Here is a 25,713-nt window from a genome sequence, read left to right as displayed (position 1 = left end):
GCATGCCATAGCTTACACCCTTGCCCAAATTCTGAATTAATCACACCAGAGGTCTGGGGCCTTTTGGTACAGCATAAAGCTGTAGTAAGTTTGAATCTTTAAAATTGGACATGGCTTTTAAGTCCAGGCTCTGGTACCCTTGGTTCCTGCCTTTGATCCTGAGATATCTTTGCTATGATTTGAGGCTCCTAAATTGCCTGTTTAGAATAAGTGCAATTTTCAAAAATGGAGTGGCATTTGATGGCCCCTGGTGGCCTCAGCATGGGCCTCAAGACCAGTGTGCAGGCACTTAAAATCATGCCCAAATTTTGAAGTAGCTACACACATAATGAAGGGCATCTTAGATGGTACATGAAGCTATAGTAAGTCTGGAACTCGAAGAGTGGCCTTTGTCGGACTTTCATCACCCAGGCTTTGGTGCCCTTGGATTCTGCCGCCTTTGACCTGGGGCACCTTCATTATGATGTGAAATGGATTGGTCACCTATTTTGAATGAGTGCAGTGAACTAAGTGCAACCTTTATGGCTGTATGGCATTGTTGGCCTTTATTTGCTTCAAAATGGCTTTCAAGGCTGATATGTGGCAGCTTAAGACCTTTCCCAGATTCTGAAGTACCTATACTTGGATTGCACCTGCTTAAGGCTGTTTCATTGTCAGTTAGCGAGAGGGAGTAGAGTCTCAATAAAGAACTTGCTTCAAAGGAATCCATCCTATCCTTACACTTGAGTGTAGTACAGCCTTAGAGGGTATGAGGTCATGTAGTGATAGGAACAGCATGGTGAGGGAGGTGAATGCAAGGGTCTTATAGTGAAGGATTGGTCTGTGGTAAGCTAGGAGTTGGGGGCATGGGAGGTGAATCAGTTGCTGTTTGCAGATGAAATGGATCTGGTGAGAGACTCCCGTAAGAAACTCCAGAAGCTGCTAACAGAGTATGGGAGAGTGTGTTAAAGTTTTGAATGCATTTGAAGAAAGTAAGATAATGGTGTGCAGAAGGGAGATGGAGCAGCATACTTTCAGTGTAATTTTGAAAGAGGACAACGAGAGGAAGTGGAATGCTGTAGGTAGTTGGGAGTGGATGTGGCTGTGGATGGAAACACAAGGGCTGAAATGTCAATGTAAGAGAAAAGTGTGTTTTGTTGCAGAGGATGAGCAAACAAAGCTTGACAAGAGGATCTTTATGTGAGAGGTTGAAGGAGGAAAGGAGAAGGGAAGAGCAAGGAGATGGAAAGATAAAGTTAAGGAAACTCTGATATACCGGGACCTGAATATTCAGGAGAATGAGGTGTGCATAGAGTTGAATAAAATGGATCAGTATGTATATTGGGTGGGGGATGTGCTGTCAGTAGGCTGAGCAAAGGCATATGTAGCAGTCAATGTAAAGCATGGAATAGTCTGGGCTTTGCTGTGCATGAAAGGCTCTGGTTTCATTACATTATACATGACAGCTAGAGAGTGTCTGTGTGCAAATTAGGCTGTTTTATGTTAGTTGATGATGCAACCTTGCTAAAGCAGAAGCAGTTGGGTAAAAAATTTGTTTGAAAGTTGAAATGGATTACATTAATTAATGAAGCTAGTATATGAAAAGCAACTTTAGTTATCTCTAGTTACTTGATGTTTAGTTTTCTTTTGGGCATTGAGGGCATTCTACCATTTTACAGTCTTCAATGGATTTTAATTTTCTGAAGTTTGCGCTGACATTTGTTGTTTCTTTTGTCATTGTTCCCCATTTCCCGCATGAGCGAGGTAGCACCAGGAACTGACGAAGAAATGGCCTTATTTCTTCACATCCATTTTCTAGCTGTCATGTATGATATACCAAAACCACAGCCTCCTTTGACAACTAGGCCCCAATAGCCTTTCATTTTGTAAAACAAATTATCAGTGAACCATCAAAACAATTGAAATTAGTTGAAGCATTACTTTCCTTTTTGCAGTTGGTTTATGGAAAAAACAGGTCTAGGTTTTAATGAAATGTAGGAGATTTAAAGCTTAGAGGAATAATAAAGATTTCCATGGATGGTTTATGTTCTGAGGGAAGAATTTGCAGCTCATCATTCTTATTTTCAAAGTATTAAGGTCATTGTTTTTTGTCTGTTATTGTTATTTTCCACCAAGTCATGATGGCAGCCAAAGTGATTTGCTTTAAATGGTTCGTTATACTCTGCCAAAATAATTTGCTTAGATATATAGGTGTAAATTGTTAAATGTGGGTGGAATTGATTTCACCCTTTCCCTTAGATGTTTTGTTTGAATTATGCCTCAAACCTGAGAACAGGAAAATCATATTGATGGAGATGTTTCCCTCTGATTTGTAGTATGATGGTGTTTGAGAGGATTTATACATCCTTTCTGCTCCATTATTCATTTTGAGATGTATCATAGTTGTTTATATATGGATTGAGTGATTTGATAAAATAAAGGGGTTCACTATACTGTTTACATTGGGGCTTGTTAATGAGTTATAGTTTTAGATGATGTTTAATGGATTCAAGTGCAGTCTTTGAAAAGATGTTCTAGAGTTCCTTAGATATTAAACAAGTATGGGAGGATTTAGACATTCATCAAGATATACTCTTGGAACAAGGTTCTCAAGCATTAGTATTCTTCATCTTAGCTTATCCAGCTTCAGAAGATTCATATTACTTATGCTTCCTTTGGGATGTTTTGTTATTGTTGAGTGAAGGAATAACAGGTCAGATGAAAACATATTTTTGAAATTTTTTTACAGCACTTTGAAGTCAGAAGATTAACCAAATTTTTTAATTCAATTATAGATATCTGATCTACATCTCAGTGTCTTTCAAGATCCCTCAAGAGCAACACAGTTTCGAGAGTTTTCCTTTTCTACTGTATCAGCTATCAAACCTGCAGTTGTCCTTGCTTCTGGTTAGTGAGAAAATATTCTTTTTGTCTCATGACTTTAGCATTTATGTAACGTTTCAATGAAGTTGTTCTAGTGTTGTATGAGGTTACCACTGTTTTCACTATGTTTACTTGCAGGGGCTTTCACATTGTAATGAAAGTACAGAGGTTTATTCAGTCCATGATGTCAGTCTTCTTCCTCTGAATGTGAAGTTTGCAGTTCCAGAAAAGAAGAGTTAGACAACAAAAGAGATGGATACATAAAGTGGAAGCATTGTCTTGAGACTAGAGATATTTGCACAATGGGTGCTAGAGGAATTTCCTGTATAGTTTGCAATGGGGGCTCTTTGTGTGAGGATTGGGTGTGAGTGGGGAGATTATCCTTAATTGATGAATGAAGCTGATGTGCTGTGTGGAAGATTAAGTACTTTGGATGATTTTATTCACTTAATTTGAAAATATTCTTGAGTGAACTTAGATGCTGTATACAGCTCATTCTACATTTTGTACTTGGGAATGAAGATTAATAGAATAGTATTAGTATATGAAAATTGCCTTACAGCTCTCATATGAACTTAAAACTTATCCACATTACTATAGCATTGTTAGATTATTTACCATGCACTCAAAGTTGATATCTTTCTTTCTTTTAAACTATTCACCATTTTCCGCGTTAGCGAGGTAGCGGTAAGAACAGAGGACTGGGCCTTTGTGGAATATCCTCACCTGGCCCCACTCTGTTCCTTCTTTTGGAAAATTAAAAAAAAAAAAGAGGTGAGGATTTCCAGCCCCCCGCTCCCTCCCCTTTTAGTCGCCTTCTACGACACGCAGGGAATATGTGGGAAGTATTCTTCATCCCCTATCCCCAGGGATAATCAAAGTTGATATATGTATATGATTAAAGTATTCATTCACAAACCAAAGAGAGATTCTGTGGGGTCATCATTGGCATTTCTTTCTGCCTATGGATTTGACCACAGCATTACCAGGGTAGCTAGATTAACGTTTAAATTTCAAGAAAACTTTTGATTAGGAACTTCATTGTGACTTACTATCAGATACTGTAGTTTACTATACCCGTGTACTTGAATGGACGCTTGTTGGATGTGAAAATTTGACTCACTAAAATGATTTATAATGGATGCTTAACGTAAAGAAGACTATGAATATTAAAGCACTATGTGCAGTATGCTGACAGAAGAGTAGGGAAAAATGACACAATTTTCAATTTTGAAGGAAATATCTGTTCATGCCTATGATTTTTCCTTACCGTAGAGCAAAAATTATAAGGTTCTTGCCAACGAAAATAAGCAGGCATGAAGTTGAGGGTAAGATACTTAATAAGGGACTTGCATTAACTCTAGTTACTAATGTCACTACGTGAAAACTATTCATATTTGTTTGGGTCATGACATAATGTTTTAGCAGATACAGGCTTGACAAGAGAGGTAGTGTACATTTGCTTTCATTCCTTTCTTAATACTTTATATCACCTATGATAGGTTATGATCCCTTCACCATTTTTGCTATTTTTATGACAGATGATTTGAAGTCATTGATTGAATAGCTTTTACACCCAGCTGCCAAGGCACTGTTCTTACTTTTACAGGGCTTGGAATAAAAGTACTCCATACCAGTAGCCTGGTGGAAACAGGGACTTGTATAGATAGTTTTGCTATTTATTTATTATACTATGTCACTGTCTCCAGCATTAGCAAGGTAGCGCAAAGAAACAGATGAAAGAATGGCCCAACCCACCCATACACGCATGTATATACATACACGTCCACACACGAACATATACATACTTATACATCTCAACGTATACATATATATACACACACAGACATATACATATATACACATGTACATAATTCATACTGTCTGCTCTTATTTATTCCCTTCGCCACCCTGTGACACATAAAATGACAGCCCCCTCCCCCACAAGTGCGCGAGGTAGTGCTGGGAAAAGACAACAAAGGCCACATTCATTCACACTCAGTCTCTAGCTGTCATGTATAATGCACCGAAACCACAGCTCCCTTTCCACATCCAGGCCCCACAAAACTTTCCATGGTTTACCCCAGACACTTCACATGCCCTGGTTCAATCCATTGACAGCACGTCGATCCCGTTATACCACATCGTTCCAATTCACTCTATTCCTTGCACACCTTTCACCCTCCTGCATGTTCAGGCCCCAATCACTCAAAATCTTTTTCACTCCATCTTTCCACCTCCAATTTGGTCTCCCACTTCTCCTCGTTCCCTTCACCTCTGACACATATATCCTCTTTGTCAGTCTTTCCTCACTCATTCTCTCCATGTGACCAAACCATTTCAAAACACCCTCTTCTACTCTCAGTCTCCTGCTGTCATATATAATGCACCAAAACTACAGCACCCTTCCCACATCCAGGCCCCATAAAACTTTTCCTGGTTTACCTCAGATGCTTCACATGCCCTGGTTTACTCCAGTAACAGCATGTCGACCCTGGAATACCACGTTGGTCCAATTCACTCCATTCCTTGCACGCCTTTCACCCTCCTGCTTGTTCAGGCCCTGATCACTCAAAATCTTTTTCACTCCCATCTCTCCACCTTCAGTTTGGTCTCCCACTTCTCCTCGTTCCCTCCGCTTCTGACACATATATCCTCTTTGTCAATCTTTCCTCACTCATTCTCGCCATGTGCTAGGAAAAGACAACAAAGGCCACATTCGTTCACACTCAGTCTCCTGCTGTCATATATAATGCACCAAAACTACAGCTCCCTTCCCACATCCAGGCCCTACAAAACTTTTCCTGGTTTACCACCAGATGCTTCACATGCCCTGGTTTCATCCAGTAACAGCATGTCGACCCCAGGTATACCACGTTGTTCCAATTCACTCCATTCCTTGTACGCCTTTCACCCTCCCGCTTGTTCAGGCCCTGATCACTCAAAATCTCTTTCACTTCCATCTCTCCACCTTCAGTTTGGTCTCCCACTTCTCCTCGTTCCCTCCGCTTCTGACACATATATCCTCTTTGTCAATCTTTCCTCACTCATTCTCGCCATGTGACCAGACCATTTCAATACACCCTCTTCTGCTCTCTCAACCATACTCTTTTTATTACCACACATCTCTCTTACCCTTTCGTTACTTACTTGATCAAACCACCTCACACCACAGATTGTCCACAAACATCTTATTTCATCACATCCACCCTCTTCCACACAACCAACCCTATCTATAGCCCATGCCTCGCAACCATATAACATTGTTGGAACCACTATTCCTTCAAACATACCCATTTTTGCTCTCCGAGATAACGTTCTCGCCTTCCACACATTCTTCAACACTCCCAGATCCTTTGCCCCCTCCCCCACCCTGGGACTCACTTCCGCTTCCATGGTTCCATGTGCTTCCAAATCCACTCCCAGATATCTAAAACACTTCACTTCCTTGAGTTTTTCTCCATTCAAACTTACCTCCCAGTTGACTTGTTCCTCAACCCTACTGTACCTGATAACCTTGCTCTTATTCACATTTACTCTCAACTTTCTTCTTTCACACATTTTACCAAACTCAGTCACCAGCTTCTGCAGTTTCTCACCCGAATCAGCTACCAGTGCTGTATCATCAGTGAATAACAACTGACTCACTTCCCAAGCCGTCTCATCCACAACAGACTGCATATTTGCCCCTCTCTCCAAAACTCATGCATTCACCTCCCTAACAACCCCATCCATAAGCAAATTAAACAACCATGGAGACATCACGCATCCCTGCTGCAGACCAACATTTACTGGGAACCAATCACTTTCCTCTCTTCCTACTTGTACACATGCCTTACATCCTCAATAAGAACTTTTCACGGCTTCTAGCAACTTGCTTCCCACACCATACACTCTTAATACCTTCCACAGAGCATCTCTATCAACTCTATCATGTGCCTTCTCCAGATCCATAAATGCTACATACAAATCCATTTGTTTTTCTCAGTATTTCTCACATACATTCTTCAAAGCAAGCACCTGATCCAAACATCCTCTACCACTTCTGAAACCACACTGTAATTTCCCAGTCTGATGCTCTGTACATGCCTTCACCCTCTCAATTAATACCCTGCCATATAATTTCCCAGGAATACTCAAACTTATGCCTTTATGATATGAACACTCACCTTTATCCCCTTTGCCTTTGTACAATGGCACTGTGCATGCATTCTGCCAATCCTTAGGCACTTCACCATGAGCCATACATACACTGAATATCCTCACCAACCAGTCAACAACACAGTCATCCCCTTTTTTTAATGAATTCCTCTGCAATACCTTCCAAACCCACCGCCTTGCCAGCTTTCATCTTAGGCAAAGCTTTCACTACCTCTTCTCTGTTTACCAAACCATTCTCCTTGACCCTCTCACTTCGCACACCACCTCAACCAAAAGACACTATATCTGCCTCTCTGTCATCTAACGCATTCGACAAACCTTCAAAATACTCACTCCATCTCCTTCTCACATCACCACTATTTGTTATTACCTCCCCATTAGCCCCTTTCACCAATGTTCCCATTTGTTCTCTTGTCTTATGTACTTTATTTACCTCCTTCCAAAACATATTTTTATTCTCCCTGAAATTTAATGATACTCTCTCACCCCAACTCTCATTTGCCTTCTTTTTAACCTCTTGCACCTTTTTCTTGACCTCTTGCCTCTTTCTCTTATGCATCTCCCAGTCATTTGCACTATTTTCCTGCAAAAATCATCCAAATGCCTCTCTCTTCTCTTTCGCTGATAATCTTACTTCTTCATCCCATCACTCACTACCCTTTCTAATCTGCCCACCTCCCATGCTTCTCATGCCACAAGCATCTTTTGCGCAAACCATCACTGCTTCCCCACTCCCCGTATGTCCTTTGCTCTCACCTTTTTCCATTCTGCACTCAGTCTCTCCTGGTACTTCCTCACACAAGTCTCCTTCCCAAGCTCATTTACTCTCACCACTGTCTTCACCCCAACATTCTTTCTTCTTTTCTGAAAACCTCTACAAATCTTCACCTTCACCTCCCCAAGATAATGATCAGACATTCCTTCAATTGCACCTCTCAGCACATTAATATTCAAAAGTCTGTCTTCCACGTGCCTATCAAGTAACACGCAATCCAGTAATGCTCTCTGGCCATCTCTCCTCCTTACATTCATATACTTATGTATATCTGTCTTTCTAAACCAGGTATTCCCAATCACCAGTCCTTTTTCAGCACAAAAAATCTACAAGCTCTTCACCATTTCAATTTACAACACTGAACACCCCATGTGCACCAATTATTCCCTCAACTGCCATATCCCTGGGGATAGTGGAGAAAGAATACTTCCCATGCATTCCTCACGTGTCATAGAAGGCGACTAAAGGGGACGGAAATGGGGGGCTAGAAACCCTCCCCTCCTTGTATTTTAACTTTCCAAAAGGGGAAACAGAAGAAGGAGTCATGCAGGGAGTGCTCATCCTCCTCAGAGGCTCAGATTGGGATGTCTAAATGTGTGTGGATATAACCAAGATGAGAAAAAAGGATAGATAAGTAGTATGTTTGAGGAAAGGAGCCCTGGATGTTTTGGTTCTGAGTGAAACGAAGCTCAAGGGTAAAGGGAAAGAGTGGTTTTGGAATGTTTTGGGAGCAAAGTCAGGGGTTGGTGAGAGGACAAGAACAATGGAAGGAGTAGCACTACTGAAACAGGAGTGGTGGGAGTATGTGATAGAGTGTAAGAAAGTAAGCTCTAGATTGATATGGGTAAAACTGAAAGTGGATGGAGAGAGACTGGTGATTATTAGTGCCTATGCACCTGGGCATGAGAAGAAAGATCATGAGAGGCAAGTGTTTTTGGAGCAGTTGAGTGAGTGTGTTAGCAGTTTTGATGCATGAGAATAGGTTATAGTGATGGGTGATTTGAATGCAAAGGTGAGATTATTATTATTATTATTATCATTATTATTATTATTATTGTTATTATTATTTTTTTTTTTTTGCCGCTGTCTCCCGCGTTTGCGAGGTAGCGCAAGGAAACAGACGAAAGAAATGGCCCAACCCTCCCCATACACATGTATATTCATACGTCCACACACGCAAATATACATACCTACACAGCTTTCCATGGTTTACCCCAGACGCTTCACATGCCTTGATTCAAACCGCTGACAGCACGTCAACCCCGATATACCACATCGCTCCAATTCACTCTATTCCTTGCCCTCCTTTCACCCTCCTTCATGTTCAGGCCCCGATCACACAAAATCTTTTTCACTCCATCTTTCCACCTCCAATTTGGTCTCCCTCTTCTCCTCATTCCCTCCACCTCTGACACATATATCCTCTTGGTCAATCTTTCCTCACTCATTCTCTCCATGTGCCCAAACCATTTCAAAACACCCTCTTCTGCTCTCTCAACCACGCTCTTTTTATTTCCACACATCTCTCTTACCCTTACGTTACTTACTCGATCAAACCACCTCACACCACACATTGTCCTCAAACATCTCATTTCCAGCACATCCATCCTCCTGCGCACAACTCTATCCATAGCCCACGCCTCGCAACCATACAACATTGTTGGAACCACTATTCCTTCAAACATACCCATTTTTGCTTTCCGAGATAATGTTCTCGACTTCCACACATTCTTCAAGGCTCCCAGAATTTTTGCCCCCTCCCCCACCCTATGATCCACTTCCGCTTTCATGGTTCCATCCGCTGCCAGATCCACTCCCAGATATCTAAAACACTTCACTTCCTCCAGTTTTTCTCCATTCAAACTCACCTCCCAATTGACTTGACCCTCAACCCTACTGTACCTAATAACCTTGCTCTTATTCACATTTACTCTTAACTTTCTTCCACACACTTTACCAAACTCAGTCACCAGCTTCTGCAGTTTCTCACATGAATCAGTCACCAGCGCTGTATCATCAGCGAACAACAACTGACTCACTTCCCAAGCTCTCTCATCCCCAACAGACTTCATACTTGCCCCTCTTTCCAAAACTCTTGCATTCACCTCCCTAACAACCCCATCCATAAACAAATTAAACAACCATGGAGACATCACACACCCCTGCCGCAAACCTACATTCACTGAGAACCAATCACTTTCCTCTCTTCCTACACGTACACATGCCTTACATCCTCGATAAAAACTTTTCACTGCTTCTAACAACTTGCCTCCCACACCATATATTCTTAATACTTTCCACAGAGCATCTCTATCAACTCTATCATATGCCTTCTCCAGATCCATAAATGCTACATACAAATCCATTTGCTTTTCTAAGTATTTCTCACATACATTCTTCAAAGCAAACACCTGATCCACACATCCTCTACCACTTCTGAAACCACACTGCTCTTCCCCAATCTGTTATTATTATTATTATTATTATTATTATTATTATTATTATTATTATTATTATTATTATTGTATGTATATATAATGTGTATATGAGTGGATGGGCCATTATTTGTATATTTCCTGGCACTGCCTCGCTGACGTGGGAAGCAACGATTATATACATGAAATATTATTAGAAGCAGTGAGGAGATTTTATCAAGAGAGTGAGGCATGTGTATGAGTGGATGAGCAGTTCCATGTGAAAGTAGGGCTGTGGCAGGGGTATATGATATCACAGTGTGGCTGTTTAAGTTGTTTATGAGTGAGGTGAATGCAAGGGTGTTGGAGAGAGAAGCAGGGATGGAGTCTGCTAGGGAGGCCTGGGAGGTGAGTCAGTTGTTGTTTATTGATGAAACAGCACTGCATATGCTGGTGCCTGAATTTGGGAGAGTGTGTGAAAGGAGAAAGTTGAGTAAATGTGAATAAAAGCCAGGTTAGCAACGAGAGAGAGGTTATGTGGAGTATGAGTTTGATTGGTGAACTTAAAGGTAGCAGAGTATTTTAGATATCTAGGAGTGGATATAATAGCGAGTGGAATCATGGGAGGTAAAGTAAGCAATGAAGTGGTTAAAGGAGAGAAGGTCTTGGGTGTATTGAGGAATGTGTGGAAAGAGAGGTCACTTTCTTTAAGGGCATTGATGGGTATGTATGATAGTATAGTTATCTCTTGGTACTGTCTGGATGAGAGGAGGAGACCTCAGACAAAAATGTATAGGATAGGGGTGACTGTATTGGAAATGATATGTTTGAGGACATTCTTTGGTGTAAGAAGGGTTGATCAAATAAAAAATGATGGGGATAAGTGAGGATTGGGGTAGTAAGGGGAGTATGTATGAGAGAGCTGAAGGAGGTGTGCTGAAATGGTTTGGAACTGGAGAAGATGAGTGAGAATAGAATTACTAAGAGGGCATACTTATCATAAGTGGAGAGAATGAGGAAAAGGGGTAAAGGCAAATTGGAGCAATGTGGTTTACATGAGATGACAGTCTGTCAGTGGGCTGAATGAGGGCAATGATTGGAAGAAACCATGGAAAAGTCTTTGGGACCTGATTTGGGATAGAAGGCTCTGGTTATGGCATATCATACATGAGTGAGAAAAGAATGACTAAGAGGGCATACTTATAAGCGGAGAGAACGAGGAAAAAGGGAGAAGGCAAATTGGAGCAATGTGGTTTACTGGGGATGACATGCTGTTAGTGGGCTGAATGAGGGCAATGATTGGGAGAAACCATGGAAAAGTCTTTGGGACCTGATTTGGGATAGAAGGCTCTGGTTATGGCATATCATACATGAGTGAGAAAAGAATGACTAAGAGGGCATACTTATAAGCGGAGAGAACGAGGAAAAAGGGAGAAGGCAAATTGGAGCAATGTGGTTTACTGGGGATGACATGCTGTTAGTGGGCTGAATGAGGGCAATGATTGGGAGAAACCATGGAAAAGTCTCTGGGACCTGATTTTGGATAGGAGGCTCTGGTTATGGCACATTAAACATGACATTTAGAGATTGGATGTGAGTGAATGAGGCCATTTCTTCATCGGGAAATAGCAAACATGTATGAATTTTTTTTTATAATTATTATTATATATAACCAACCTAGTTTAAGTTTCTTGAGTTTATTTGGGGGGGGGGATTAAGAATGATTCTGTTGCTTTACTGTGATATGATGGACGTACAACATTTACTTTATCTTTTTATAAAATGTCTTGAAAGAAGCCTGATGTTACTCTGGGAGCCCTTCTCAAGGAGCACCTGCAGCTCCAAGGTTGTTCTACTTTCAGTAGCAGTGAAATAAGGATTCCTTTGGAGTAAGAAGTTCTTTGATGAGACTGTACTCCATTACATCAGCAGACACTGATACAACCTCATGAAGGTGACTTCCTGTGCAGTGTAACCACAGGCAGGCATAGTTCAGTAACACCATACACTTTCATGCAACAGTTAAACAAGTACTATCCCTTGGGAAGGTACAGTAAAGTAATTACCTTTTACCATCAAATCATCTTCTGAGGTTTCTGTGAAGATCCAAGTGTTTAAGGAACAAATTCTCTTTTGCAGCCATGTTTTCATGAAAGAAGCTTGCCAATTATATAAACATCCATAGGCCTTTCCAAAAATTTTACTCAATGTTACATAGTGTCTTTAGACCAGGTGTCATCTTGGTGATGCTAGGACAGATAACAAGCATTAGAAAAACTTCTCTTTGCAAAGTTTATCACTTTAGAATTAATTCCACTTCTTAGCCATTTGACTTGCTGAGGGAAGTTGATGCATTCATTAAACAGCATGTTCACTTATACTGACTCTGTTAGTGGGAGGACCAGTGCCTGCAGAACTTTCTGTAGACATTGCAAAAGCATAATTTTCAGTTAGAAATTGATTTTACACACATTAGTATTATCATCACTGGTATGCAGCATAGGATTTACTTTCAGATCTAGTGCTCATAAGTGATTGTCTACCCTCCTGTATGCCAGTTGACTTGCAGTTTCCAAATCTTGCTTTAGATTCTAGAAATCTCTGCTGTTAAAACTCGTGGGTTTGGTTAATTTTTACTTTGTAAAACTGAACATGAGTGAGACCAATTGCTAGCTGGCTGTGAGATGTACAAGGTGAGATCATGCCATTGGATGGTGGAAGAAACAGGCATAGCATTGTTGATTTTATGTGTTACTTTTAGTTTTTTATATGCTATTGCTTCTCCCTTATTTCCATACGTTCACTCTCTAGCCGTCATGTATAACACATCCAGAGTTAGGGCTACAAACTATTCTATGGTTTACCTAGACTGCTTCACATGCCTTGGTTCAGCCCATTGACAGCAAGTTCCTTTGTATACCACATCAATACTACTCCTATACCATGCATGTATTTCACTCTCATGAATGTCCAGGCCCTGATACCCCAAAACCTCCCTAACTCCATCTTTACATCTTGGTTTATCAATTCTCTTTCCTCCCTCTGCTTTAGACATATATCCTCCTAGTCAGTCTTTCTTTACTTATGCTCTTGATGTCCAAACCATTTCAGTAGACCCTGAACAATTATCACAATCAGACTACACTTACTGCCAGACTTGTCCATTGCATTGTCATTCCTTGTGATAAACCTGCCTCATACCACAAATTGTCCTCAAGTATTTCATTTCCAACACATCCACCCTCATCTTCTTTTCACCTTTTCCTGTTTCCACTTTCTCATCTATTTTCCTTATTCCTGTTACCTTTTATTCTTTAGCTCTCCTGACACTGTTCACCTCCTTCCAAAAACTTCCAAAACCTTTTCCTATTCCCTGAAGTTTATCAGTACTCTCACCCCATCCTTCATGTGTCCTCTTTTTCAGCTCCTGTACCTTTCTCTTCACCTCCTCACTTCACGTCCTGCATCTCCATCACTCTTACTCCTGCTTTGCTGATGCCATCCACACAACACTGTTTTCTCTTTCATTAACAGTTTAACTTTCTCCTCCCATCATTCACTGCCCTTCTTGTACACCCAGATCCCACCTTAGGCATGCCACATGTTAATGCATAGGTGTAGGCACTTCTTCTCTAGATTCCTTCAAATCCTCTCCTACTCCCCATATTTCATTTACTTTCATTCTTTGTTGATTTTCATTGTTTCCCATGGTATCTCTGCACACAAGCCTGTTTTCCAAGCTCACTCACTTTCACCACATCTTTTGCACAAGTCATTTTCTCTTTTCCTAAAAACACATTAATCTTTCGCATTGGCCTCCACCAAGAAACGACCAGACATTCCACCCACTGCCCTTCTCAGCACATCCACATGCATCAGTCTTCTTTGCACTCCTGTCAGTTAGCACATAATCAAATAATGCTTAGTGATCCTAACTCTATTCACTTTTGTACTTACTTTCTTCCCCTTTTATTCTTAAGTATTTAAACCAAGTATTCCCAATCTTCTCTTCTTTTTTAGCACATAATTCAGGAACTGTTCTCCATATTCATTTACACTGTGTGACCCATGCCCCCTAATTGTACTGTCAACTGCCACATCCGCCATTCTACATTCAGATCTGATAGCCTGAAGATTCTAACCCTTGCATCAAAATTGGCAAAGCACTCTTAAGCTTCTGTTTCTTTTCACTTACTGCCAGATGTCTGAGGGCTAACATCAACCATCCGTCATAATTTACTTTCATTCCAACCAGCATCAGTCTTAAACTCACTTCCTTACAACCTGTAACGCAGTTCCACAGCTCCTCCATAATGACCCACACTTTATCCCTTGAACATTCCTAAACCATTAGTACCCCTTCCCCTTCAACTTTGTTTCATTCAGAGCCAGAGCAAGTAGGATCCTCTTATTACACATGGTACCCATGTCTCCCTTTTGCTTATTCTGGTTACATCTATGCATATTCAAACACCCGAGCCTGAGCCTTTTGAGGAGAAATCCTTGCTTGGCTGTTTCCTTCGTTTATAGTTTTTGAAAATGATAATACAAGTTGGGGATAGCTTCTTGCTTCTCCCCTGCTCCTGCCCCTTATAGCTACCTCATACAACATGTGAGCATGTTGGTGATACATGGTTAGTGTTCTTATTCTTTTGTCTCCAGGAATAAAGAAAATTTGTGATTAAGGATAAAAAATCATGTGAATTATATTTTGTCAATTCTTATGTGAGAGATGGAGGGAAAGTTTGTGTTTGTAGATTGAGATACAGTTTTAGAATCAATGATATTTTATTTTGACTTTAACGTTAAAACAGTTTTTTTCACTTTAGTTTGTTGTAGTTAGGCTTGAGTGAATTCCAAAGGACCATAAGTGAATATTAACATTAGGAAAACTTTCTTCATATATATAATCATCTCCTTATATGAATAATCTGTAGATTAGTAATGCTAAAGTGAAAGATGTCTCCTGGATGTGTAATTATTTTGCCAACTACTGTTTATTTGCTTGTTATCCTGCAGGTGACTTAACTGATGCCAAAAATGCTGATATGCTAGGTTCTCAGCAGTACATTGAGGAATGGGCCACATACAGTGATATTCTGCATTCAACGGGGGTACTGAACAAGACAGTTTGGCTTGATATTAGAGGAAATCATGGTAATATATGTATTTGAGTGTTTTGTAATCTAATATGATTAATTCTGATCTTTCATAATCTTTATTGTTTGCCCTATGTAGCATTGCTTTTGGTATGGTACCTACCAATATGCATCATCAGTTTCCTGTCATTATGTCACTTATACTTTGTCATTTTCTTAATGTTTGTAACATTTATTCTTGCTGCACTAACTCTCATGATTATGAAAATTTTCCACATATTGTCAGAGCCTTTTAAGTATCTGGAAGAACACTTGCTTGCTGGGGGTTGAAATATTACCCAAAATGTGGTGTTTGTATGGGAATTCACCTTTATCAACCTATCACAAAACATATGAAGCCAGTACATGCTTGTTTTTTGGATTCAGCAACCATGTAGCAAGATAATCAGGCCTGTGACACTTCCAAATTACCACATATCTCACTACACATGCCTTACAGTACTCCTGGCATACCTCACACACCTGGCAGTGGAGCAGTATCAAATAGTAAGGATTTAGTTTAACCAGTTTGGGTTAGATCTAATTTTATTCAGAAACTTATCTTCCTGGTAATTGTAATAATAGGTAATTGTGGTAATGAACATGTGGATATTTCTTTAGAATACCTGAGAATCTCTGGCACACAGTGTGTGATGTGGATATTAGGAACACTGTAGTGAAAGGGTTAAAGAGCATTTGGGAGGAGATGTTACTGCTTATTAGGGTTTAAAAAAACTGGTTTAGTGGTTCCAGCAGTATTTTATAGATGTACCATGACCTTGAATGCAAAAGAAAGGAAAAGAGTGGGTGTGTTGGAAAGGAAGTGTCTGAGGTATTTGCCAAGTGTCAGGCAGGTAGATCACTTAAGGAATGATAGTACAGGGGATCCCTGACACAAACATGTTATGTTCCTACCTCTTTGCAAGTTGTATTCTTTTAACTCTGAAAATAGAAGCAGTGCATGAAATTAGCATAAATACCTATATCTGACTGTAGTAATGTGTTAGATATTGTAATCTGTAGTAAATATGGTTATTAGAACATCAAATTAAGCTCACTTGATAAAAAAAGATGCACATATAAGTAGTTCCATGGTTTGTTAGTATGAGTGATTGGTTGTGTGTTAGACTAGGAATTAGATACTGCTTTTTGGAGCTCGTTTATAAGTATGGATGTTGTAGTTTGGGGACCCCTAGTATTAGAGAGAGGTGTGGTTGTAGGCACAGTCTGATTGGGGAAGCTGATCAGGTTATGCTGAAATGTTTTGGACACATAGATGAGCAAAGAAAGACTGACTGAGCAAAGAAAGACTGACTTAGATCAACTAGTCAGAATTGGAGGGAAGAATGGGAAGGGGGAAACCAAGAAGGTGATGGAGGGATGGAATAAAGGAAACTTTCGAGTATTGGAGCATGAACAATTAGGAGGGTAATTTGTGAGCATGGGATTGAATTATTCGAATAGATTTGTTATATAGAAGATGAAATGTTGTCAGTAGGCTCAGCCAGGGTATATGGCACTGTCAGAATGAACCACAGGATACATTGTGGAACTATCTTAGGAATAGAGGCGTGCAAGGAATAGAGTAAACTGGAACAGTGTGGTATACCGGGGTTGATGTGCTGTCAGTGGATTGAACCAGGGTATGTGAAGTGTCTGGGGTAAACCATGGAAAGTTTTGTGGGGCCTTGATGTGGAAGGGGAGCTGTGGTTTCGGTGCATTACACATGACAGCTAGAGACTGAATGTGAACGATTGTGGCCTTATTGTCTTTCCTAGCACTACCTCGCACACACGTAGGGGGTGCCATTTCATGTGTGGCGGGGTGGCGGCAGGAATGGATGAAGGCAGCATGTATGAATATGTACATGTGTATATATGTATATGTCTGTGTATATATATGTATGTATACGTTGAAATGTATAGGTATGTATATGTGCATGTGTGGACGTTTATGTATATACATGTGTATGTGGGTGGGTTGGGCCATTCTTTTGTCTGTTTCCTTGCACTACCTTGCTAACGCAGGAGACAGTGACAAAGTATAATAGATGATAGATATTATTATTATTATTAGTTTTTTTCATACATATTCGCCATTTCCCACATTAGCAAGGTAGCGTTAAGAATAGAGGACTGAGCCTTAGAAGAAATATCCTCACTTGGCCCCATTCTCTGTTCCTTCTTTTGGAAAATTAGAAAACAGGAGGAGAGGATGTGAGCAGATTAGAATGGAAGTGAGTGATGGGATGAAGAAATAAAGTTGTTGATAAAAGAGAAAAGAGAGGCATTTGAATGATACTAATAAGGAAGGAGTGCATATGACTGGGAGATGTATAAGAGAAAGTGGCAAGAAGTCAAGAGGAACGTGCAAGAATTGAAAAAGAGGGCAAATTAGAGTTGGGGTGGTAGAGTATTATTAAACTTCAGGGAGGATAAAAAGATGTTTTGGAAGGAGGTAAATAATGTGCATAAAGCGAGAGAACGAATGGGAACATTGGTGAAGGGGGAAAGTGATAGCAGTTAGTGATGAAGTGAGGAGGAGATGGAGTGAGTATTTAGACTGTTGAATGTGTCTGATGATAGAGTGGCAGATGTAGGATGTTTTGGTCGGGATGGTTGTGAAGTAAGAGAGTCAGGAAGAATGGTTTGGTGAAGAGAGAAGTGGTGAAAGCCTTGTGGAAGATGAAAGCCAGCAGGGCAGTGGGTTTGAATGGTATTGCAGTTGAATTTGTGAAGAAAGGGGGTGACTGTGTTACTGATTGGTTAGTAGGGATATTCAGTATATGTTCGGATCATGGTGAAGTGCCTGAGGATTAGGAGAACGCATGTCTAGTGCCATTTTGCAAAGGCAAAGAGGATAAGGTGAGTGTTCAAACTACAGAGGCATAAGTTTGTTGAGTATTCCTGGAAAATTGTATGGGAAGGTATTGATTGAGAGGGTGAAAGCATGTACAGAGCATCAGATTGGGTAGGAGCAATGTGGTTTCAGAAGTGGTAGAGGATGTGTGGATCAGGTGTTTACTTTGAAGAACATATGTGAGAAATACTTAGAAAAACAGATGGATTTGTACGTAGCATTTATGAATCTGGAGAAGGCATATGATAGGGTTGATGTAGATGCTTTGCGGAAGGTCTGAAGAATGAATGGTGTGGGAGGTAAGCTGCTAGAAGCAGAGAAATTTTTTCAAGGGTGTAAGGCATGTGTACGAGTAGGAAGAGAGGAGAGTGATTGGTTCTCTGTGAAGGTTGGTCTGTGGCAGGGGTGTGTGATGTCCCCATGGTTGTTCAGTTGGTTCTCAGTGAAGGTTGGTCTGTGGCAGGGTTGTGTATGTCCCCATGGTTGTTCAGTTTGTTTATGGATGGGGTAGTAACTGAAGTGAATACAAGAGTTTTGGAGAGAAGGGCGAGTATGCAGTCTGTTGGGGATAAGAGGGCCTGGGAAGGGAATCACTTATTGTTTGCTGTTGATACAGGCACTGGTGGCTGATTTGAGTGAGAAACTGCACAAGTTGGTGACTGAGTTTGGAAAAGTGTTTGAAAGGAGAAAGTTGAGAGTAAATTTGAATAAGAGCAAAGTTATTCAGTTCAGCAGGGTTGAGGGACAAGTTAGTTGGGATGTAGATTTGAATGGAGAAAAACTGGAGGAAGTGAAGTGTTTTAGATATATGGGAGTGGATTTGGCAGTGAATGGAACCATGGAAGCTGAAGTGAGTCATAGGGTGGGGGCAGGGGTGAAGATTCTTGGAGCAATGAAGAAGTGGAAAGAGAGAATGTTATCTTGGAGAGCAAAAATGGGAATGTTTGAGGGAATAGTAGTTCTAACAATATTATATGGTTGCAAGGCATGGGTCATAGATAGGGTTGTATGGTGGAGGGTGAATTTGTTGGAAATGAAATGTCTGAGGACAATATGTGGTGTGAGTTGGTTTGATCGAGTAAGCAATGAAAGGGTAAGAGAGCTTTGTGGTAATATAAAGTGTGGTTGAGAGAGCAGAGGTGGGTGTGTTGAAATGGTGTGGACATATGGAGAGAATGAGTGAGGAAAGGTTGACGAAGAGGATTTATGTGTCAGAGGTGGAGGGAACAAGGAGAAGTGTGAGACCAAATTGGAGATGGAAGGATGGAGTGGAAAAGATTTGGAGAGATTGGGGCCTGAACTTACTGGAGGATGAGAGGTCTGAAAGGAATAGAGTGAATGGGGATGATGTGGTGTACTGAGGTTGATGTGCTGTCAGTGGACTGAACAAGAGCATGTGAAACATCTCGGGTAAACCATGGAAAGGTCTGTGGGGCCTGGATGTGGATAGGGAGCTGTGGTTTAGAGGCATTACACATGACAGCTAGAGACTGAGTGTGAGCAAATGTGGACTTTTTTGTTTGTTTTCCTGTTGCTCTTTTGCTGATGCAGATGGTGGCACCAGGAATGGCTGTTGGCAAGCAAGTATGAATATGGTAGAGGATGTGTGGATCAGGTGTTTGCTTTGAAGAATGTATGTGAGAAATACTTAGAAAAGCAAATGGATTTGTATGTAGCATTTATGGATCTGGAGAAGGCATATGATAGAGTTGATAGAGATGCTCTGTGGAAGGTATTAAGAATATATGGTGTGGGAGGCAAGTTGTTAGAAGCAGTGAAAAGTTTTTATCGAGGATGTAAGGCGTGTGTACGTGTAGGAAGAGAGGAAAGTGATTGGTTCTCAGTGAATGTAGGTTTGCGGCAGGGGTGTGTGATGTCTCCATGGTTGTTTAATTTGTTTATGGATGGGGTTGTTAGGGAGGTAAATGCAAGAGTCTTGGAAAGAGGGGCAAGTATGAAGTCTGTTGGGGATGAGAGAGCTTGGGAAGTGAGGTTATTAGGTACAGTAGGGTTGAGGGTCAAGTCAATTGGGAGGTGAGTTTGAATGGAGAAAAACTGGAGGAAGTGAAGTGTTTTAGATATCTGGGAGTGGATCTGTCAGCGGATGGAACCATGGAAGCGGAAGTGGATCATAGGGTGGGGGAGGGGGCGAAAATTTTGGGAGCCTTGAAAAATGTGTGGAAGTCGAGAACATTATCCCGGAAAGCAAAAATGGGTATGTTTGAAGGAATAGTAGTTCCAACAATGTTGTATGGTTGCGAGGCGTGGGCTATGGATAGAGTTGTTCGCAGGAGGATGGATGTGCTGGAAATGAGATGTTTGAGGACAATGTGTGGTGTGAGGTGGTTTGATCGAGTAAGTAACGTAAGGGTAAGAGAGATGTGTGGAAATAAAAAGAGCGTGGTTGAGAGAGCAGAAGAGGGTGTTTTGAGATGGTTTGGGCACATGGAGAGAATGAGTGAGGAAAGATTGACCAAGAGGATATATGTGTCGGAGGTGAAGGGAACGAGGAGAAGAGGGAGACCAAATTGGAGGTGGAAAGATGGAGTGAAAAGGATTTTGTGTGATCGGGGCCTGAACATGCAGGAGGGTGAAAGGAGGGCAAGGAATAGAGTGAATTGGAGCGATGTGGTATACAGGGGTTGACGTGCTGTCAGTGGATTGAATCAGGGCATGTGGAGCGTCCGGGGTGGGCCGTGGAGGGCTGTGTGGGTATGTATATTTGCGTGTGTGGACGTGTGTATGTACATGTGTATGGGGGGGGTTGGGCCATTTCTTTCGTCTGTTTTTATGTTTTTATCGAGGATGTAAGGCATGTGTATGTGTAGGAGGAGAGGAAAGTGATTGGTTCTCAGTGAATGTAGGTTTGCGGCAGGGGTGTGTGATGTCTCCATGGCTGTTTAATTTGTTTATGGATGGGGTTGTTAGGGAGGTGAATGCAAGAGTTTTCGAAAGAGGGGCTAGTATGAAGTCTGTTGGGAATGAGAGAGCTTGGGAAGTGAGTCAGTTGTTGTTTGCTGATGATACAGCGCTGGTGGCTGATTCATGTGAGAAACTGCAGAAGCTGGTGACTGAGTTTGGTAAAGTGTGTGAAAGAAGAAAGTTAAGAGTAAATGTGAATAAGAGCAAGGTTATTAGGTACAGTAGGGTTGAGGGTCAAGTCAATTGGGAGGTAAGTTTGAATGGAGAAAAACTGGAGGAAGTAAAGTGTTTTAGATATCTGGGAGTGGATCTGGCAGCGGATGGAACCATGGAAGCGGAAGTGGATCATAGGGTGGGGGAGGGGGCGAAAATCCTGGGAGCCTTGAAGAATGTGTGGAAGTCGAGAACATTATCTCGGAAAGCAAAGATGGGTATGTTTGAAGGAATAGTGGTTCCAACAATGTTGTATGGTTGCGAGGCATGGGCTATGGATAGAGTTGTGCTCAGGAGGATGGATGTGCTGGAAATGAGATGTTTGAGGACAATGTGTGGTGTGAGGTGGTTTGATCGAGTAAGTAACGTAAGGGTAAGAGAGATGTGTGGAAATAAAAAGAGCGTGGTTGAGAGAGCAGAAGAGGGTGTTTTGAAATGGTTTGGGCACATGGAGAGAATGAGCGAGGAAAGATTGACCAAGAGGATATATGTGTCGGAGGGAACGAGGAGAAGTGGGAGACCAAATTGGAGGTGGAAAGATGGAGTGAAAAAGATTTTGAGTGATCAGGGGCCTGAACATGCAGGAGGGTGAAAGGAGGGCAAGGAATAGAGTGAATTGGATCGATGTGGTATACCGGGGTTGACGTGCTGTCAGTGGATTGAATCAGGGCATGTGAAGTGTTTGGGGTAAACCATGGAAAGCTGTGTAGGTATGTATATTTGCGTGTGTGGACGTATGTTTATACATGTGTATGGGGGGGGGTTGGGCCATTTCTTTCGTCTGTTTCTTTGCGCTACCTTGCAAACGCGGGAGACAGCGACAAAGCAAAAAAAAAAATATATATATATGTATATGTCTGTGTATGTATATATATGTTTATGTCTGTGTATGTATATGTATGTATATTTGTATATGTTGATATGCATATGTATGTATATGTATGTGTAGGTGCATTTTGTATATATATGTGACATGAGAGGATGGCTCGTTCTGGTGCTGCCTCGCTGATGAGGGAAATGGCGATCAAGTGTAATGAATGTAAATATAAATGATGGTATTGCAGTGGAATTTATTAAAAAAGGGGGTGACTGTATTGTTGACTGGTTGGTAAGGTTATTTGATGTATGTATGATTCATGGTGAGGTGCCTGAGGATTGGCGGAATGCTTGCATAGTGCCATTGTACAAAGGCAAAGGGGATAAGAGTGAGTGCTCAAATTACAGAGGTATAAGTTTGTTGAGTATTCCTGGTAAATTATATGGGAGGGTATTGATTGAGAGGGTGAAGGCATGTACAGAGCATCAGATTGGGGAAGAGCAGTGTGGTTTCAGCAGTGGTAGAGGATGTGTGGATCAGGTGTTTGGTTTGAAGAATGTATGTAAGAAATACTTAGAAAAACAAATGGATTTGTATGTAGCATTTATGGATCTGGTGAAGGCATATGATAGAGTTGATAGAGATGCTCTGTGGAAGGTTTTAAGAATATATGGTGTGGGAGGCAAGTTGTTAGAAGCAGTGAAAAGTTTTTATCGAGGATGTAAGGCATGTGTACGTGTAGAAAGAGAGGAAAGTGATTGGTTCTCAGTGAATGTAGGTTTGCGACAGGGGTGTGTGATGTCTCCATGGTTGTTTGATTTGTTTATGGATGGGGTTGTTAGGGAGGTGAATGCAAGAGTTTTGGAAAGAATGGCTAGTATGAAGTCTGTTGGGGATGAGAGAGCTTGGGAAGTGGGTCAGTTGTTGTTCGCTGATGATACAGCGCTGGTGGCTGATTCATGTAAGAAACTGCAGAAGCTGGTGACTGAGTTTGGTAAAGTGTGTGAAAGAAGAAAGTTAAGAGTAAATGTGAATAAGAGCAAGGTTATTAGGTACAGTAGGGTTGAGGGTCAAGTCAATTGGGAGGTAAGTTTGAATGGAGAAAAACTGGAGAAAGTAAAGTGTTTTAGATATCTGGGAGTGGATCTGGAAGCGGATGGAACCATGGAAGCGGAAGTGAATCATAGGGTGGGGGAGGGGGCGAAAATTCTGGGAGCCTTGAAGAATGTTTGGAAGTCGAGAACATTATCTCGGAGAGCAAAAATGGGTATGTTTGAAGGCATAGTGGTTCCAACAATGTTGTATGGTTGCGAGGCGTGGGCTATGGATAGAGTTGTGCTCAGGAGGGTGGATGTGCTGGAAATGAGATGTTTGAGGACAATATGTGGTGTGAGGTGGTTTGATCGAGTAAGTAATGTAAGGGTAAGAGAGATGTGTGGAAATAAATAGAGTGTGGTTGAGAGAGCAGAAGAAGGTGTTTTGAAATGGTTTGGTCACATGGAGAGAATGAGTGAGGAAAGATTGACCAAGAGGATATATGTGTCGGAGGTGGAGGGAACGAGGAGAAGTGGGAGACCAAATTGGAGGTGGAAAGATGGAGTGAAAAAGATTTTGTGTGATCGGGGCCTGAACATGCAGGAGGGTGAAAGGAGGGCAAGGAATAGAGTGAATTGGATCGATGTGGTATACCGGGGTTGACGTGCTGTCAGTGGATTGAATCAGGGCATGTGAAGCGTCTGGGGTAAACCATGGAAAGCTGTGTAGGTATGTATATTTGCGTGTGTGGACGTGTGTATATACATGTGTATGGGAGTGGGTTGGGCCATTTCTTTCATCTGTTTCCTTGCGCTACCTCGCAAACGCGGGAGACAGCGACAAAGCAAAAAAAAAAAATATATATATATATATATATATATATGAGGAAAGTTGTTAGAAGCAGTGAAAAGTTTTTATCGAGGATGTAAGGCATGTGTACGTGTAGGAAGAGAGGAAAATGATTGGTTCTCAGTGAATGTAGGTTTGCGGCAGGGGTGTGTGATGTCTCCATGGTTGTTTAATTTGTTTATGGATGGGGTTGTTAGGGAGGTAAATGCAAGAGTTTTGGAAAGAGGGGCAAGTATGAAGTCTGTTGGGGATGAGAGAGCTTGGGAAGTGAGTCAGTTGTTGTTCGCTGATGATACAGCGCTGGTGGCTGATTCATGTGAGAAACTGCAGAAGCTGGTGACTGAGTTTGGTAAAGTGTGTGAAAGAAGAAAGTTAAGAGTAAATGTGAATAAGAGCAAGGTTATTAGGTACAGTAGGGTTGAGGGTCAAGTCAATTGGGAGGTGAGTTTGAATGGAGAAAAACTGGAGGAAGTGAAGTGTTTTAGATATCTGGGAGTGGATCTGGCAGCGGATGGAACCATGGAAGCGGAAGTGGATCATAGGGTGGGGGAGGGGGCGAAAATTCTGGGGGCCTTGAAGAATGTGTGGAAGTCGAGAACATTATCTCGGAAAGCAAAAATGGGTATGTTTGAAGGAATAGTGGTTCCAACAATGTTGTATGGTTGCGAGGCGTGGGCTATGGATAGAGTAGTGCGCAGGAGGATGGATGTGCTGGAAATGAGATGTTTGAGGACAATGTGTGGTGTGAGGTGGTTTGATCGAGTGAGTAACGTAAGGGTAAGAGAGATGTGTGGAAATAAAAAGAGCGTGGTTGAGAGAGCAGAAGAAGGTGTTTTGAAATGGTTTGGGCACATGGAGAGAATGAGTGAGGAAAGATTGACCAAGAGGATATATGTGTCGGAGGTGGAGGGAACGAGGAGAAGAGGGAGACCAAATTGGAGGTGGAAAGATGGAGTGAAAAAGATTTTGTGTGATCGGGGCCTGAACATGCAGGAGGGTGAAAGGAGGGCAAGGAATGGAGTGAATTAGAGCGATGTGGTATACCGTGGTTGACGTGCTGTCAGTGGATTGAATCAAGGCATGTGAAGCGTCTGGGGTAAACCATGGAAAGCTGTGTAGGTATGTATATTTGCGTGTGTGGACGTATGTATATACATGTGTATGGGGGTGGGTTGGGTCATTTCTTTCGTCTGTTTCCTTGCGCTACCTCTCAAACGCGGGAGACAGCAGCAAAAAAAAAGAAAAAAAGAAAAAAAAAAAAATATATATATATATATATATATATATATATATATATATATATATATATATATATATATTATCCCTGGGGATAGGGGATTAAGAATACTTCCCACGTATTCCCTGCGTGTCGTAGAAGGCGACTAAAAGGGGAGGGAACGGGGGGCTGGAAATCCTCCCCTCTCGTTTTTTTTTTTTTTTGATTTTCCAAAAGAAGGAACAGAGGGGGCCAGGTGAGGATATTCCAAAAAAGGCCCTGTCCTCTGTTCCTAACGCTACCTCGCTAACGCAGGAAGTGGCGAATAGTTTAAAAGAAAGAAAGTTATGATAATGATGATAATGATCATACCTAGCCAACCACACCGACAGTACCATAGTGTATGTTAGTGCTACCTTGTTATTGTGGGAAATGGTGAACAAACATGAAT

General features: G+C 41.4%; 1 protein-coding gene across 1 annotated transcript in view; it reads left to right on the top strand.

The window, feature by feature from the left end:
- LOC139759025 (transmembrane protein 62-like) overlaps window positions 1-25,713 on the top strand; it is a 163,448-nt gene that overhangs the window by 12,103 nt on the left and 125,632 nt on the right. The window contains exons 3-4 of the mRNA XM_071680919.1: window positions 2,775-2,886; window positions 15,232-15,369. Of these exons, the coding sequence (XP_071537020.1) occupies window positions 2,775-2,886; window positions 15,232-15,369 (250 nt within the window). The remainder of the gene's footprint in view (window positions 1-2,774; window positions 2,887-15,231; window positions 15,370-25,713) is intronic.

The sequence above is a fragment of the Panulirus ornatus genome, chromosome 32, assembly GCF_036320965.1.
Source record: "Panulirus ornatus isolate Po-2019 chromosome 32, ASM3632096v1, whole genome shotgun sequence".
NCBI lineage: Eukaryota > Metazoa > Arthropoda > Malacostraca > Decapoda > Palinuridae > Panulirus > Panulirus ornatus.
The sequence above is the reverse complement of the archived record's forward strand: the minus strand, read 5'-3'. Positions and strand labels throughout refer to the sequence as shown.